The sequence below is a fragment of the Musa acuminata genome, chromosome BXJ1-4 (assembly GCF_036884655.1).
Source record: "Musa acuminata AAA Group cultivar baxijiao chromosome BXJ1-4, Cavendish_Baxijiao_AAA, whole genome shotgun sequence".
In the NCBI taxonomy this organism is placed as follows: domain Eukaryota; kingdom Viridiplantae; phylum Streptophyta; class Magnoliopsida; order Zingiberales; family Musaceae; genus Musa; species Musa acuminata.
Window position 1 is genome coordinate 39,482,692 of NC_088330.1, and position 13,826 is coordinate 39,496,517.

A 13,826-nucleotide genomic window follows, 5' to 3' on the forward strand; every position below is an offset into this window, starting at 1 on the left:
GAGGCGTGGCCACGGACTGTGATACGGCGTCGGTGTGAAGCTTCATACGAGTTTCCTTGCGTCAGAGCTCGTATGCATGTCGCCCTGCAAGTATCCGATGAAGGGGGACCATCACCATTCCCTTTTGTTACTCCCAATCTTCCAAGTTCGCAGCAATGACTGCGGTTGGTGAAAACGCCAAGGTTTAATAGTCTCATGCATTCACGGATTCGATGGTGAAAGTAACTTTTCTTCTCCGGTAAACATGGATAACCGTGTGGTCACCTCAGTAAGTCTGGCCTATATAGACTGCGCAGTTTACACTGCTAGTGCAGGAAACGTGAAAGATAGCGAGCTTGCTGGTTCTTTCGGTTTCACTTCCTTCCTTTGTTCTTTTCGGATTTTTTTTGGCTTCCTAACCAATCTTTTTGATGATTTATGATTGTAGTAAACGAGTTATCGAGAAATGACACCGCAATAAATGACTCGAGCTTTGGGAGTAGAAGGATTTAGATTTGTATAAGTTGAAAGATAGGTGGCGTAAATTGTGATAAAGATGATGTTGGATTACGAGTGGGGGAATCCGGCGGCGGTGACACCAGCCATGCTGCTATTCGGAGAGGAAAACGGCGGCGATGACCTCGTGCGGCAACAGGCGACAGTGTTCGACCACTTTGCAGGACATGGCATCGGCAGCGGTGGAAGCACCGACTTCTTCCCCCAGGCGCAGCCGCTGATGGCTGCAGCGTTCTTCCCGGCACCGACGCCCACATCTTCGACCTGGCACCAGAGAAATGGAATGGAATTTCCACCACTGCCGGCGAGGATCGGGCTCAACCTCGGAGTGCGCACCTATTTCTCATCAACATCACCCGCCGATGGGGGCGGAGTGGTGGCTGGAAGAGTCTGCCGCCGGCGGACCCGCATAGCTCGGTGCCAGGCCGAGGGATGCAGTATGGAACTCACCCATGCGAAGCATTACCACCGCCGCCATAAGGTGTGTGAGTTCCACTCCAAGGCTTCCGTCGTCATCGTTGCAGGCCTTTCTCAGCGCTTCTGCCAGCAATGCAGCAGGTTTATCATCCGTCCTGGCTACTCACCACCCACTCCATCGATCTGATCTCGAAGTTTTCTGAAACGTTTGTGCATGTACGTGTAGGTTTCATGTGCTGACTGAGTTCGACCAGGGAAAACGAAGCTGCCGAAAGCGGTTAGCCGATCACAATCGTCGCCGGAGAAAGTCTCAGGAGCTGGCGACGAACACCGTAACCCCGATCCAGAACAGCGACAGTAGCATTACACCCATCGATACCGCAGTGGGCAACGACTTGACCGAGGGCGACACGATCTTGTTCACCACAAGTAGCCGCAACACGACAGCTCCAACAGCATTCACCAGGTGTAAACCAGAGAACGAATCACCGGTGACGCACATGTCGCCGCCTCGCGCACCATCGATGATGTTGCCACTCTCGACAACACGCATGGCAAAGGAGATGGCGCTGGGGATCGGCTGCAGCAGCGTTAGAGCTGGAGCGTCGTCCACGGCGGAAAATTCACCGCCGGGTGCGCCGTTCCTGGTGCAACTAGGCGAGTTCGGAGTCCACCACCGGAGTTTTACCGCTTAGGACGAGGAGGCCGTGAGCAGCATTAACCGATAGAAACAAGCAGCAGTAGGAGTGCCGCTACTATCTTGTGCTTTCGTTGGTTTCTACGATGTCTTAAGGTCCCTTTTGCTTCTAATAAAAGAAAGGAATTAAGAGGAGTTGATTCATTATAGATGCACGAGATATATTTGCTGATTGGCGTCGTTCCCATTTCTCGGGGACGAGGAACAGAAGAACAGGTAAAGAATGGTATGACAGTGGCCAGAGGCTGGACGTCTAGAGAGAATAATTGCAGAGAGCAGTGACAGACTCAAAGAACTTGCATTGTTCCCTCGGATTGTCGCAGATGATACTGATCTTTTCACAAGGATTAATTTGCTGGTTGAATTAGTACAGCCTGATCATTAAGAACTATATATATAAGCAGTTTTCTTTATACAGAACAATAACACCACGGCCAAATAAATCATCGATGTTGCAGTGCTGTAGCGCATAGAGGAAAAAGATGCTGCTGCATACAGATGAGAGCTGAAGTCTGATGGGATTCTCTGTCATTTAGGACAGCATCAAAAGCATGCCCCAGCTTTCATCACTTGGATTTCGTTTCTTACACAAGTTTCAGTAAGCTAAGCACTCCTCCAGCATCCCATTACAGAATTATCAGTCAGGCCCACAGGGAATAATGGCATTCAGCAGTAGCTATCCTTGATGTCACGGATCACTGAGCTTCATTCCCTTCCTGCTTCTCCCATCTTCCAATGATTTCAAGCGAGCTGGGCATAAAATAGAAGCATCCTCTTCTAATCGACCTGTGTTTCATACAAGCGAGCTCCATGATTCTATCACATAAAAGCTTTGCTTACTGTGCTGCAACTTCCTTGGCTGTCCCTTTCGCCAACTGCCCTTGGGATATACTTGGTTTATCTGCAATAGAGACATGACTATCTCTCAGCTTCCACCTTGCAATGGCAGGCCAATCTCTCCCTCTCTCTCTCTCTCTCACACACACACACACACATAGTTCATCTATAGCACGGACGGGAATCTTTCAGATGACATAGAAAGCAGTGAACGAAGAGAAAATGACACAGTTCCCAAGCCATAATGGATAAACTAGATTAATTGTTTGATTAAGTTAGATTCCAACCATGATAAGCAACCTAATCATCCTCGATAACCCTCATGACTAAATCAAATAATAAAGAGACTAAAATTAAATGCCAATCTCATGAAAGCGTTGTGGCCAATCTACATGGGCCTATCCCATGATCGACCAATATCCACATACATGCACAGAACATTCACTAAGCATTGAATCCAGGGAGCTTCGAAGTAGTCGCGTGACTCGATGAATTGACTTTTCTCAGTCAACAGCGAGGGAAAGTAAAAGATGAATACAATGGTAAGTGAGTTGCCCAATATCCACATACATGCACAGAACATTCACTAAGCATTGAATCCAGGGAGCTTCGAAGTAGTCGCGTGACTCGATGAATTGACTTTTCTCAGTCAACAGCGAGGGAAAGTAAAAGATGAATACAATGGTAAGTGAGTTGCCCAACCACCCATCTGTGGTGTGGATCTCGCACTGTGTCAACGTACAACAAGATTGGTATACTTGCACGCCAACCTTTTAACTGCCCGATCTCTCCCACCCATCACCATGCAATCATTTTGGTGAACCCCACTTGCGGAGTGCCGGGCCCCACCGCATCCATTTTGGTGAACTACGAGCCCGCAGCCTTATCTAAGCCCTTCACGAGCAGGAACCCATTGACGATGGTCTCTGTGAGAGCAGTCTGCATCATCGAGCGTACATGTGGCTTTCTCTCCATGAATGGCCACTGATTCAAACGCTACCAAGGAAGTAGTCATCTGGTTCTGGTCTTATATCTAGCTATTACAAGGAACCGAGTGGTCCAGGAGTACCAAAGATCCGCTCAAGGAGGAGGAGGAGGCCGAGATAGGTCCAAGTCCCGCACACCCTTAACCACATGACTCTTCCGAGAGAGAAGTCCTATTCAAACGACCTGCTTGGGTGGAGGTTTCCTCCTACTACGAAGGCAAAGGCTAAGCCTCAACACGCATTTGTGCGACACAAATAAGCTGGTGGCTGTAGTAATTGCTTGGAATTCCTTCCAGGAAAATGACTTAATAATTAATGATATGCTTGACCCATGCGAAAAAGAGAGGACCTTTTTACTTCATACCTCTGGTCCATCAAAGGCAAGGAAAGGATATGCAAAACTTATTGATGTAATATTCCTTCTTCCTCCAAGCTAGGAACTATAAATGTTGTAATCCTGCAAGCAAGCTACATCAACTACTTGCACCAGAGGGTGTCTTGGTGAGAGACCAGAATAGTGGAACAAGCAAAGGCAGGAGGCTCAAAAGTTCCAGTTGGTCACCAACCGCGGAACCATATAGAAGATTGTGTGGAATTGCATAGATGATGAAGTCAGCACCCTCCCTGTTTCCTACTCCAAAACCTGAACCAACTAGCTAATGCAACCAACACCTGTTGGTCCCCATAAACCATTTGAGACATCCAACGATAATAACCATAAAGCTAGCTTCTCTCCCCCCTCTTCAAACCAATCCCCGACTCCCTCTCCCCATGCCCTCTCTCCCTCCTCATCTCCTTCTCCCTCTGCTCCTCTTCTCCTTTCCCCTGTCGACCTCCCCTCGACCCCTCCCCGATAAGCTCCAATATGAGAAGCACCGGACGGCGTTCCAACCCGTCCACGCTAACGACACGTGGCGATCCTTCCACCGCCTCCTCGACCTCGAACGCGGGAGCCACGTCGACGGCTTATCCGTTCTGAAGCGGTACTTCACCCGGTTCGGGTACCTCGCCGAGCCTGACCCGGCGGAACACGCCGAGTCGTTCGACGGCAGGCTCGAGTCCGCCGTCGTCCGCTACCAGACCAACCTCGGCCTCCCGGTCACCGGCAAGCTCGACGCCACCACCCTCGCCCAGATCATGACCCCGCGGTGCGGCGTCCCCGACTCGAACGTGACCCGATCGAACCACACCGGCCCTATTGCGCGGTTCACCTTCTTCTCCGGCCGGCCGAGATGGGCAGGGTCGAAACCGTTAACTCTGACGTACGCCATCTCGCCGGCGCACACCATCGACTACGTCCGCCGTTCAGACGTCGCGGCGGCGATCCGGAGAGCCTTCGCCCGCTGGGCGAAGGTGATCCCTGTGAGGTTCGTGGAGGTGACCGACTACGAGGCGGCGGACGTCAAGGTCGGGTTCTACGGCGGCGATCATGGCGACGGGGAGCCCTTCGACGGGGTGCTGGGGATCTTGGCGCACGCGTTCTCGCCGGAGAGCGGAAGGCTGCACCTGGACGCGGCGGAGCGGTGGGCGGTGGACTTCGGGGATGACGAGTCGGAGTCGGCGGTCGACCTGGAGTCGGTGGCGACGCACGAGATAGGGCACGTGCTGGGCCTCGGCCACTCGGCGGTGAAGGAGGCGGTGATGTACCCGAGCCTGAGCCCGCGGACGAAGAAGGTGGAGCTGAGGGTGGATGACGTGGAGGGGGCGCAGGCGCTCTACGGCTCCAACCCGAACTTCCAGCTCAGCCAACTCGTCGAGTCGGAGACGTCGTCATCGGCTTATCGAAACAGCATCGGCGGCGGCGGTGATGCGATTGCTTGGAGAATTTGGATAGGAATTCTCATCATGTTGATTGTATAGATAAAACTTGTCATAGTTGTATTACTATTTGATGGTGTTGACATTTTTTTCCTTGTCTGGAAGAACGTAGTCTTGATTTAAATTGTATAGGTTAGGATTCATTCATTGAAGTCTATATGTTGGAATAGGTGGGAAGCATAAGAGCTTCCTACGTGGTGTGAGTATAGTAATCAAATTGATCACTGTTTTGACTCTTATGTTGGAAGCTTATTATTTGACATTCAAATAAAGCATATTAACCCCTGCTGGCCATCACACCTCTTTTTCAAGTGGGAAATCATAGGATTACAAATGCCAATGACCAAACCGAGACATAAATGCATCGCCTTGTTTCCAAGGACTCTTCTTTTGTCCACCTAATTTAAGATAAGAGGTGACGACTTCCGGTTTGACTCCAGCGATCAAGAAGCAAGAAACCCGTTATTCTAATGCACAGACAAATCACGCGAATTTCACGTGACGAGGCCGTCGACGTCGATGTGAGCCCAATGCGTGGCTGACGCTTATGGTTCATCTTTGGGGCTCTATTGATCTCGATTGGGTTCCTCCAAGTGGGAAACGTCGGCATCATTTTTGGATATCGCTAGCCAAATCATGCTAGAATAACACGGTTGGCTTAACTTGGGGTCAACCAATAATTCCGATCTCGAATCGATTCTAAAGCTAAAAGGTTCCGCCATTACCGCGAGCAACCATGCTCAAATAGCATGTTTAGACAAGGAAAACCTCTCTGATCAACCTGACCTACCGCATTAAAATGACCCGAAGAATTCACAGAAGATTCTCGATCTGCAAACAGGTTAGATCAATTATGCATTCACAATCCAATTTCGGATGTAGAACAAGACCTCTAAAAGATCCCATCTCAATCCAACACGATCCGAAGCCATATATCTCCTTTGTAGGAGGAGCACACAAAATTCAAGTGGGAGAAGCGTGCGTGAGTTTTCCAAGTGCATCATCTAATTTGGCCCCATCTCTCTGCGTCATGTCTTGATTGATGGGGAAGACCGGTTGAGAGCAAACGGAAAGCCTGGGATCTGATCCTTTCCTGCCTTCGACGGCCTTGATTCGATCAATGTGGTCGATGTCCGTATCATGGTCGGCAGGGCGGCGGAGAGTTACGTGTCGTCTTCGACAAATGACAACGATGGCGACACAAGTGGTGAGCTTCGACTCGTTAACGTCAGGTCAGATCATGAGCTTGAGCTCCTTAAACCCACCAAATCGTGACACAGCGTTTTATTTTCATCAAGGTAATTTCTCATTTATCCTTGGGAAATAGGTTTAACCACACACAGGATGAAATCATTGTTTAAATCAACTAATTTACGATTCCGATAAGTACAATTTTCGCTGTTTCTTATTGGTTTGATGTGTTTGTGGATATCTGTGTAGTCCATCTTGTACACAGCAGGGAGACAACGGTCACGAACCCTAATGATATATCACACAGAAACATCAGTGCGTATACAGTTATTAGTACTCTGATAGGTAACAGTTGGATGGTCGATGGTCAATACAAGACATCCTTGAGTAGCTTGTACCTGCGACCGGTGGGCTTCGAAGCTGGAGCACTCCTTCCGGTCCTGCGTTTGGCATAAGCAGACCGTCTGCCGGCTGCGGGTTGAATAGCATGCCTCCCTGCTGACTTCTTGTGAGGCAGCTCGTACCTCTCACTCAGGCACCAGTCACTACCCCGGCAGTCTCCGATGGCTCCTTGTAGTAGAAGTTGGTGCAGTAGCTGCAAACACATAAGAGATTCGAGGAACTCACATAGCTCTTATGTTTCACTTGACAATGCAATCAGAAACGTGAGAGAGAGAGGGGGGAGGTGGGTTTGGTGGATGGCGATTTACGAGTGTTGGAAGCGAGAGCGGCAGCGGACGCAGCGGAAGAGTTTGTCATCGAAGCCGACGTCGCCGCACATGGAGCAGACTGCAGTGTGGCTGCTAGACATGGCTGTGGAGTTGCGTGGGAGAGGAAATGGACAGAGGGGGAGAAGGAAGACGACTGCGGGAGCATTTAATAGCAAATGAAAACAAGGGTAAGCAGCATAGTGGCATGTGCATGCGCCACATTATATCGATATTTGTCGTCGATATCTGTACATGCGCATGTGCATGCGCCACATTATACGAGAAATGTGGCTTGGCCGGAGGAGGCATTTGATCAGTCACCCAAGTCATCATCGTCGTGTATATATGATCACCTCGAAATTCTTTGCATGGATTGTTTAGCACATCATGGATTGTGTTCTTGGAGAGAACGAGAAGGCAAAAGCTGGGTGGGTAAAACATGTTGTCGGATTGCTGGCGAACACTCAAAATTTAGCTGGCTAACACTCAAAATTATTGACACAACGAGAGGCCAACACCCTTTCCGTATCAAGTTCTGTTGTGTGTGCACCGCAGGTGACGACGGCATGCATCAGAGCGAGATCTACGGAGGTCCAAGAGGTCCACCAAACGTTTATGGGCTCCTACTACGTCCTCGCTACGGCCACACGAGAACAAAAGCTTTTTATGATATTTGAATAATCATAATTATCTTATTATTATGAAAAAAATAATATTAGAAATTAAAATCAAATAATGATAGATCTGTTCACTTAATTTAAACTTCAATTATCTTTAATTTTATTATAATAAATTTTAAATAAATCAAACGAAGACAAATATAATTAAGAATAAATTATACAAATGAACTCAATTATGTTCTTGACTTGATAGCTTTTGTCAATCATATTAAGGGTATAATCTTAAATTTTCAATATATATTATATTAAATTTAGTTAATTTTTTTATTAATATGTCAATCAATGACTTGTCAATAAATTTAAATTAATATTTAAATATTTTAGTGCATCAATTATAGACGGTAATGAAATCTAAATATTATTAGCAGTTATCATAAAATTGAGTCTTTAAATCTTTTTCGATCATTTATTTATGTTTCATAAAACTTTCAGTAATTATCATTATCCTTTGAACTACTTTGATCAGATTCTAACATTCATATACTCAAGTCATTTATAATAATTTAATATAAAAATATAAATATTTATAAAAATATAATGAAGGAAGTATCATTATAATAAATTAATATAATATTAATATTTTAAGTTTTTTAATAAATAATGAACTATTGTTATCATCTTCACTTAACTTTTAAATAAAATATCAACATATCTAGTGTTTACATAAAATTATTTATAGATGACTAATACCATCATCGTTGAATAGTATTATTATATTTGAGCATACAATCCTAAACTATAAGGATATCCAAGGTAGTATAATCTTATCCCATTATATAATTATTTAAAATAAATTCTTATTTAGAATTATCTAAATCTCTTAATTATATATGTCATTATGAATATTATTTTTTTAATATCATTTAGGACTAATTTTTTAATATAATTTTATAAATTATTCGTCTATGCCATTTTGGTGACTATAAGACTAATATAATAAAATATAATATAATTTAAAATATCTTATAAATGATAAAATATTTAGGATAATTTACATCTAGGCATGTCATCTTAGGTCATTTTAGTAACTACTAGTGAGATAAAACTTCGAGACATAAGTTATAAATAATATTCATCAATTTTTTAATTTAATTTATACTATTTAATAATAAATAAATAATAACTGTAATAATTATTGAATATTAATCAGTATTAATAAAAATTCATATGATAACTTTAATCCTGATAAAACATACATCATATGTTTATGTAAAAAATAAATATTATTTTATAACTTTAAATATATGCATATGCATAACCAAACAAATATCCAAGAATAATAAATAGATTTTGAATTATTACATGCAAATTTTTATCAATATGTTATATGAGAAAACTATTAAAAATTATAATTTATATTTTTAAATTTTATATGTAATTCTTAGACCAATCAACTTTATTTAATTGGGTAGGCCCAAAATTGGGCTAAATATCAATCTAATTAAGTCACTCAAAAATTAAAGTTGTTCAAAATTTAACTTTCTTTCACTTTGATCAAAACTTGATTGATTGAATCTAAATCCAATCAAGCAATTAAATTACAATAATGATGAAGTTCAATTAAAATATTTAATTAAAATAAATTAAATTAGTCAATTTTATAATTGAGGATACATGTCAAAAAAATTTAATTTCTAAAGGACAAAACTATAATTTTTCTTATAATATATAATGAAAATATATAGTTTTTGAAGGGTAGAATTATTAAAAGGATATAGATTAAAATTAAAATATTTATAAGGATAAAATTATAATTTTAATAAATAAAACCCTAAATTTTTTCATATGTAGTTGCTATGTGAGGCATGCGATCGTGGTACTAGGAAATGATTGTTCTTATGCAACTAACTAACAATCTCATCAATTATCATGCCATTATACCCCTATGTGGTTGTCCTCATGGCTCGTGGGTTTTTCATGGGCGAAACACCTCTGCGATCATGAGTTATCGACCGAGCATTGTCGACGATTGTTCCACTGCACAATTATGCACACATGTCGACTGATGACCCCCCATGATCGTCATAATGTGCGGTTGTTCCCATGCGTCAACTCGACCATTGGGAATCATGGTACTCTATGTCTAGTTGATGTTGTCATAACAACATTGTTGCAACCGTCAGTCAAAGGTAGTGTCGCAGCCACTGCATCTGTCGCAGCCGCTTGTAACCAGGTTGACTATTGTAAGGATGCTGCATACATGCAGCCATAAATGCGATCATCACATGGTATCGTACCCTATAATGTTTTTACTATATATAGTAGTATCTCTACATAGTCTTTGCTTGTGATTGGGTTATCAACTGATGGAGGTCATCGCCCTTAATAATACTATCACTAATTATAAGTTATTGATGGTGGTCCATCGATCAAATACGAGGAACCTTGTACCGCTTATAAGTAAGTGGTATAACAGACTAAATAGAAAAGTAAATTGACAATATAGATGGATGGTTTAAACATCATAAATAAAAAATAAATAATATTTTTTCACAAGAGAATGATGCTTACAAACAGATCTAAAGTATTTAACTTCAAAATATAACTTTGATACCAATTATAAATACAAGAATCATAATTATATTACTATTATATAAAAAAATAAATACTAAAAATTAAAATTAAATAATGAAATATTAAATATACGATGTATACGATGTTATTTAGAAATTTTTTTATCTGATTTGTAAACGTATTATCATCTAATCCAAAAGTTACAATAATATTTATTTACAAGGAGAAGGAGCCTCTCAATACCATCACATGACTAAGAGAAGATGTGTAATGTAAAGATTCTAAAATAATTAATTAAGAGTATTTTTTATCTTTAAAAAATTATCATAATTAATTTTTTAATCAAATGATAACTATAATTAAGATGTAATTATATCTATAATATATCTAGTTATACAGAACCATATAATATTAACACTTTGTGTTACGTTACGGTAAACATGATTTTACAACAGCAGTTGACTGGCTTTGCAGACTTCCTTTTCTTGGGTATTCTATTCTTCTTGTCCTTTTTATTTTTTGTTAATGCTTGGCGGAAATGCTGTAAAGGATTCTTGTTGCCTTTCCTCGTCTCCGTAAAGTAGAGGAATTTATGGTCCTGTCTTTGGCTATCATGTTGTTTCCCTGATTGAAGTACGACGGAGTGATGATGCGAGGAAAAGGACAGAATACTTTCTGTGATCATTTTAACCTATTCGAATTTTATGGATACGTCAAGATCAATTCATCTTACGCATTATTCTAGTAACTATTCTCGTTTCATTAGCCAGATCAAGTGAAAGATTTCTTCGGATCAATTGATACGGTGCTTCCTCCCACATTACAAGAATTATATTTGGGATATTAGTTTTGAGGAATCCAAAAAAAGTTTGAAGTTTCGAATCTATATTAAACACTAACAGTTGTTAGCTATTAAGGGATTGTCTTGCTTTGATGTACCACTTTTTGCTTGCATTGGTGATAAGGAGTCTTACTCGATGTCATGTCACACACCATCAACTTCTTTAATGATTCATCTCTTTCTTGTAGCTGCTAACTATGTCTGTTCTCCACGCAGAGAAGCTGACCTGCCATTGGATTTGACGTAGGAAAGATATGTGCAGCTTCTTTAACGATATAAACAACATATATATATATACATATACATATATATAATTAATTTTACAGAATAAATGAACTGTATTATTTAAATAAGATAAGAACTAAACTTTGCACCGACAATTACATATAAATTTATTTGGGAATATTCTTGAGGTCTCTCTACCAACAATATTATTATTACATGTAGCCCCCTCCATCACAAACTATATAATTATCAAATCATATGTGATCAATGTATGTCTGCCAATCATTGTTACTAGTTGGGAGGAACAAGTCACCTCAACATCCTTAATGTCTAAATCTCTCTCTCTCTCTCTCTCTCTCTCTCTCTCGGGCTCAATCATTTATGTAATAATATATTAACTAATATGGATGTTTCAATAAAGACGTAAAACTTGTTATTATTAAGAAAAAACTTTTTTTTGACTTATTTAAGGGAAGAGAAAAAAATCTATTGACCGCTACTTTTCATAAATGCAGCTTTCTTTCTCCGCTGAATTTGATTGCCTCAGCTACAAGTAAGTGTATCGTGGAAATGACATTACGTTTTACTTGTCGGGTCCATACGGCATCAACAAACGATATTTATTGCGCCTTGTGATGGAGGGAGTTTCATGTAATAATAATATTGTTGGTAGGGAGTTCACGAGAATATTCCTAATTGAATTTATATGTAATTTATGATCTAACAATTTTTATTACCAGTTATAATTTTATTATAATTTTTTTTAATATTCTTAAGATATCTTTCGGGTCATTGAACAACATCGAACAGTGTAGAGGGTGATTGAGCAACATGAGATAGTGGAGTAGTGTATAAGTAGAGCCTTCCTCATCGTCAAATAACATCGAGTAGCAAGCAACATTCGACGTCATAAGACGAAATGCGTGCTAAAAATTTGAAGGATGAAATAAGAGATTATATATATATATATATATATATATATAAAACTAAGATTGATCATTAAAGGATTGTAATTAATAAAATAATATTTTTTGTATATTTAGAAGGTTATCAATAAAAAAAACAGACTTGTCAATAGCAAAGTTGTACATCTTTTAAGCTGAGTATAATAGGATCATGAAAGATGTGCTCTTCCAGTTTTACCGTGGCACCGACGGCAGGAGAAGGAGAAGTACTTCGTTCTCATGCATGCCGATGAGCTGATGGGATTCCTTGCACTCGCACTCCTAAAGAGCATAAATCCAACCCACATGATCCTCAACCCCACCGACGCCCGTACAGCACGGGAAGGTGTCCCGATAGCTTCATTTCCGTCCCTTTGCCTCCTCCTACCGACAACTGTATCTTAATCTACTATATTTCCTGCCTTCCCTTCGCCTTCCTCATGTCGCCCCCATTCTATTCATCACCACCAACTACCCTCTCTCTCCAACCAACTCCTTCAGCTTATTAATACCTTGCCTCTGCCCTTCCTCCCTCCCTCACCCTACCACACACGACATCCCCATCCTCCTCCTCCGGTCTCATGTCTCTCCTGAATCCAATCTCGCCCAGCAAGCTTCGCTCCGACCTGTACAACTTCCCATGCGACGACGACGAGTCGACGACGACGGCGCCGCCGTCGGTGATCTCGGTCCTCGCCTCGCTTTTGGACCGGGCGATCGCTCGAAACGACAGAGCCGCCGTGAACCGCGGCAATGCGGCGGTGGGGGACGCCAGGAGCCGAGCCTTCGAGAGCCACCAAGTGCTGGACATGACCATTCAGTCGTTCCTGGAGCGGATCTACCGCTACGCTCGGGTCGCGCCGCCGGTGTACGTGGTGGCGTACGTCTACATGGATCGTCTGTGCCAATTCAACCCAGGACTTAGAATCTGTTCCGCCAACGCCCATCGTCTTCTCATCACCACCATCATGGTGGCTTCTAAGTTCGTCGAAGACCTGTAAGTAGCTATCTAGCTGACTCCCAAGATCATCCCATCGTTCCAATTCACCTTATCGCTCTCATCTGGAATCGATCAGGAACTACTGCAACTCCTACTTTGCCAAGGTTGGGGGGTTAAGCGCGAGGGAGTTGAACAGCTTGGAGCTAGACTTTCTCTTCTTGATGAAGTTTAAGCTGCACGTCAGCGTCAGCGTCTTCGAGAGCTATTGCAGCCATTTGGAGAGGGAGGTGAGCTTCGGAGGGGGCTATCAGATAGAGAGAAGCTTGAGAAGGTTGATGTGTGGTGGGGAGATCACTGCCAAGGAGAAGGAGAGAAGAGAACCGAATCCAGTGGCACAAGGCCTCATATACTATATGTAACAGCTGTTTCTGCCCATGTCTTGTACAGTTTCTGCACATCTCCTCACCCAATGGGTACTCTCTAATCTGTCAGATTGGTCTTAATAATGCAGTGAGACATATAATTAACTCA

General features: G+C 42.2%; 3 protein-coding genes across 3 annotated transcripts; all 3 read left to right on the plus strand.

The window, feature by feature from the left end:
• Positions 1 to 333: 333 nt before the first annotated feature.
• Positions 334 to 1,706, plus strand: LOC103983447 (squamosa promoter-binding-like protein 8). Its single transcript, XM_065181117.1, has 2 exons — positions 334 to 1,053; positions 1,139 to 1,706. Exons 1-2 carry the CDS (start codon positions 536 to 538, stop codon positions 1,605 to 1,607), a joined length of 987 nt encoding a protein of 328 aa, XP_065037189.1. The 5' UTR covers positions 334 to 535; the 3' UTR covers positions 1,608 to 1,706.
• Positions 1,707 to 3,950: 2,244 nt separating this feature from the next.
• LOC135666774 (metalloendoproteinase 1-MMP-like) lies at positions 3,951 to 5,489 on the plus strand. The gene has a single exon (XM_065178374.1). It carries the CDS (start codon positions 4,204 to 4,206, stop codon positions 5,290 to 5,292), a length of 1,089 nt encoding a protein of 362 aa, XP_065034446.1. The 5' UTR covers positions 3,951 to 4,203; the 3' UTR covers positions 5,293 to 5,489.
• A 7,361-nt stretch (positions 5,490 to 12,850) lies between these two features.
• On the plus strand, positions 12,851 to 13,826 carry LOC103982807 (cyclin-P2-1). The gene is made up of 2 exons (XM_009399841.3): positions 12,851 to 13,352; positions 13,432 to 13,826. The coding sequence occupies exons 1-2, from the start codon at positions 12,937 to 12,939 to the stop codon at positions 13,712 to 13,714; spliced, it is 699 nt and encodes a 232-aa protein (XP_009398116.1). The 5' UTR covers positions 12,851 to 12,936; the 3' UTR covers positions 13,715 to 13,826.

Excerpts from the sequence above, each read along its gene's own strand:
- LOC103983447 (XM_065181117.1), top strand. The coding sequence starts at position 536 with ATGATGTTGGATTACGAGTGGGGGAATCCGGCGGCGGTGACACCAGCC. Across the intron at positions 1,054-1,138 it reads TTCTGCCAGCAATGCAGCAG|GTTTCATGTGCTGACTGAGT; the intron begins GTTTATCATCCG and ends ATGTACGTGTAG.
- LOC135666774 (XM_065178374.1), top strand. The coding sequence starts at position 4,204 with ATGCCCTCTCTCCCTCCTCATCTCCTTCTCCCTCTGCTCCTCTTCTCC.
- LOC103982807 (XM_009399841.3), top strand. The coding sequence starts at position 12,937 with ATGTCTCTCCTGAATCCAATCTCGCCCAGCAAGCTTCGCTCCGACCTG. Across the intron at positions 13,353-13,431 it reads TCTAAGTTCGTCGAAGACCT|GAACTACTGCAACTCCTACT; the intron begins GTAAGTAGCTAT and ends GGAATCGATCAG.